This window comes from Clarias gariepinus, chromosome 25 (assembly GCF_024256425.1).
Source record: "Clarias gariepinus isolate MV-2021 ecotype Netherlands chromosome 25, CGAR_prim_01v2, whole genome shotgun sequence".
NCBI lineage: Eukaryota > Metazoa > Chordata > Actinopteri > Siluriformes > Clariidae > Clarias > Clarias gariepinus.
The window spans coordinates 8,905,198-8,908,601 of NC_071124.1; the positions used below are offsets into that span (position 1 = coordinate 8,905,198).

At 33.0% G+C, this 3,404-nt stretch overlaps 1 protein-coding gene across 1 annotated transcript; it reads right to left on the reverse strand.

The window, feature by feature from the left end:
- Positions 1-602: 602 nt before the first annotated feature.
- LOC128513435 (succinate receptor 1-like) lies at positions 603-1,541 on the reverse strand. Its single transcript, XM_053487187.1, has one exon. It carries the CDS (start codon positions 1,485-1,487, stop codon positions 603-605), a length of 885 nt encoding a protein of 294 aa, XP_053343162.1. The 5' UTR covers positions 1,488-1,541.
- Positions 1,542-3,404: the final 1,863 nt, after the last annotated feature.

Below are 3,404 nucleotides of genomic sequence, written 5' to 3' on the forward strand. Positions count from 1 at the left end.
TCTTAACTTATTTATTCTTATTGTATCAATGGCATTTTTTACAGAGCTGGGTTTCAGCTTGACTGCTGATCGTATCTGCAGAGCTGAAGATTAGGGACCATGCTCAAAGTCCCAACAATTGTCAGCCCGGCAATGCTGGGGTGTAAATCAGACCAATCTTAACCAGCGGACTACCCCTGACCTACTTGGAACTGGGAATAATACTCATAATAATTTCCAGTTCTGGGAAATAGATTGATCAACAATCAGATTGGTTCGTGCTAAAGCTGTAGTTACAAAATCAAACCACTTTAACAAGCTGTCAGTTGTGCAGATTGCTTGCAACATTTTCCGATGTATGACCCTGGCTTCCTCTTAAGGGCAGTAACAGAAGATAAAATACATACATCAGGTCATCAATGTAATTAACTGATCAAAGATTAATTTTTCGAGATGATTACCTTTTCCTGTGGTTAAAAAATATATATACAGCTGTTTTAGCCACTTTACTATTCTACAAGGCAGCATTTAAAAGTTACAGATTTAAAAGATAAAGTCACTTGTTATGAGTCTTGTCTTTTTTTTTTTTTTTGATTGGTCAGACTTGCTTGTCATTTTTAACATTAGCACCCTTTAAAGGTCATTATCGTCCTTTTAATCTGCTTCCACTTGTCCTGCAGTGCTTCTTTAAAGCTGTCTGTCATGAGGAAGTAAAACACAGGGTTGATGGCACTGTGAGCAAATCCAATTGGCCTTGTCACTATGTAAATTGCATTGATCAAGTCCTTGACGCACTGTGACAAGTTTAATTCAGGAAGACGTGATGCAAGACGAACATTTCTCATTATATGAATGGGTGTATAGAGCAGCAAGAACATGATTGCTGCAACCCTCAGGATTCTTACTGGCCTTTGAAAAGATGTTCCAAGCACTTCCTCTCTTTTCATGAGAGCCGAAACCATATTTTGTGATGATAGAAACAAAGCCATCAATGGCATCACATATCCAGTTATGGTGAGCACTATGCTGTAGATAAGTGTAACTCTGGGCCCTTTCAAACTTGCAAAATCATGACACACTGACCAGCGATTTTCCTCCAAGTCCTGGATAATAAAGATGATGAGGGGAGCTATTTGAGCATTAACCCATATCCAGTTAAGGATGGTGATACATAATGCAGCCTTGAAAGACAACAGGATGTGGTCTCGCTGTGGGTGACACAGTAACAGGAACCGGTCCACACTTACCCACATCATAAAAAGTATGCTGGAGTACAAATTCACATGGAGGATGTAGCGATTAACCACACATAATGCAGAATTGAATTTTTTAAGGTTGTGAGCATAGTTATACGACAGCTCGGGTAAAGTGCACAGAAAGATGAGGTCAGACACAGACAGATTAAAGAGATACACATTTGTGGACTTCCAAGCAGGGAGGCAAAATATATAGCCCAGAACAACCACAATGTTTCCAATGAATCCAAAGGTAAATTCCAGAGCATACATTGGTGAGAGGTAATGTCTTTCCAAAAGTGAAGTGACGGCAGTGGAACAGTTCTCCTGCAGCATTAAAAATTATTATACATATAATTAGTGTATACATACAGTAAATTAAAAAATTAAATACAAAATAAATAGCTTTAACACTAAACACATAAAACACAAAATTCCATTTAACACAGCATTAGAAAAAACACCATAAAAGCATAATTCTAACAGTTAGTAATGACACATGTGCAAGAAAGCCTGCTCTGAAGTTAAGATGCCAAAATTAGATAACTCCTGAATATATTTAAAAGTAATAGATAGATTTCTTCTGATTATTGTTACCAATTGAACACCTTTTAGTAATACAGTATATGAACTAAAATCCAAACTCTTGTTACACTTGCAGCATGAAAGCCATGAAAATAGAGTTCAGTTTCCCTCTGCTATGATAAATTTGCACAATGTACTTGTCATAATAATAACAATTTATGTAAAGCATGCAAAAAAATTCTTAGCATAATTGCTATTAGGCTTTGAGTAAAAACAACAACAACAGAAAACAAATGCAGGCTTAATGCCATTAAACGATGCAAAATGATTATGCTCTTTCATGCTGTAAAATGCTATATTATTTTATGTTACAAAGTAGACAGGGGATGGGAGATCTTTGTACTTTTGTAAATGTCACATTTAATTTATATCAAAATAAATACACAATGGGTGTTGCATTGCATTTTTGTTTTCTTTTAAAAGAACATAATCCAAATATATACATTTATTTACTTTAATTTGCATGTCCTAAGATATTTTGAAAATATTCTGAAAATATTTTGACATATATTATATTATATTATATTATATTATATTATATTATATTATATAAATCCCATGACTAAATACTAAGCTTTGACATTAAATGTACACATGATTATATATTTATACACATTATTTAGTATGCATTTACTTTCTCAAAATATGTATATTTGAAGCATTCTTACCATTGTGCTCTTTGGTCTGATTTTAGGAGTGTGAAGTCAGCTTTTCAGGGTTCCTTATTTCAAAATTCATTGCACCGCCCATTTTAGCACACCATCATTATCTGTAAAGTGAACACTCTATTTATTTGATATTTTTCTAACCAGAGATCTGATGCAATGATCACTGATGCAATCTGATGCAATGATCACTTTGTTGCTTTTCTTTTATCTTTCTCTGCCTCTATCTTTTACTTTCATTCTAGTTAATCTATTTACTTTAATTTGTAAAACAGGTGTACCGGTGATAGGCTTTTTTGACTTAGTATTATTTCCCGGAGCTCTTGTGAGTTATTATTATTATTATTATTATTAATATTATTATTATTATTTAAATGGCACATTTAAAACATCAGATGCCAATGCCATTTTAGAGGTCCTAAACTGAAACCCACTAGGCTCACACAGCCATCCTATAATCCTAGCTTATCATTAGTACTATTACACTCTAAAAAATGATTCTGTGGCCTTGTAAGTTTCACAGTTATAAAAAAGTTATGTTACCTTAATAAAATCTCTAAAAGTCACATACATGATTGTTTAAGTTAAACAAATCAAAATAAATGCCTAAAAAAACAATTATTTATTTTGTATTAAATTTACACTATAATTTTAGTTTACTTCACTAGTAAAAATCAGTATTTGACTAACTGAATTATATTTTTAACATGCACTTAATATTTTTTGATACATTTCAATCAAAATATCTGGTAATGGAGTAATTGTACTGATTAGTTTCAAGGACTACAATTATAAATTATTCCAACTCAATATTCTTTATTTTTAACAACAAAAACTTAAATAATTGAGTAAATTGCCCTGTGCAAGTGCTCATGGGAAGTCTGGTGTAACATCAGAGACCAGAAGGCTGTGAGGATGTGAGAATGGACATGAAGCATCT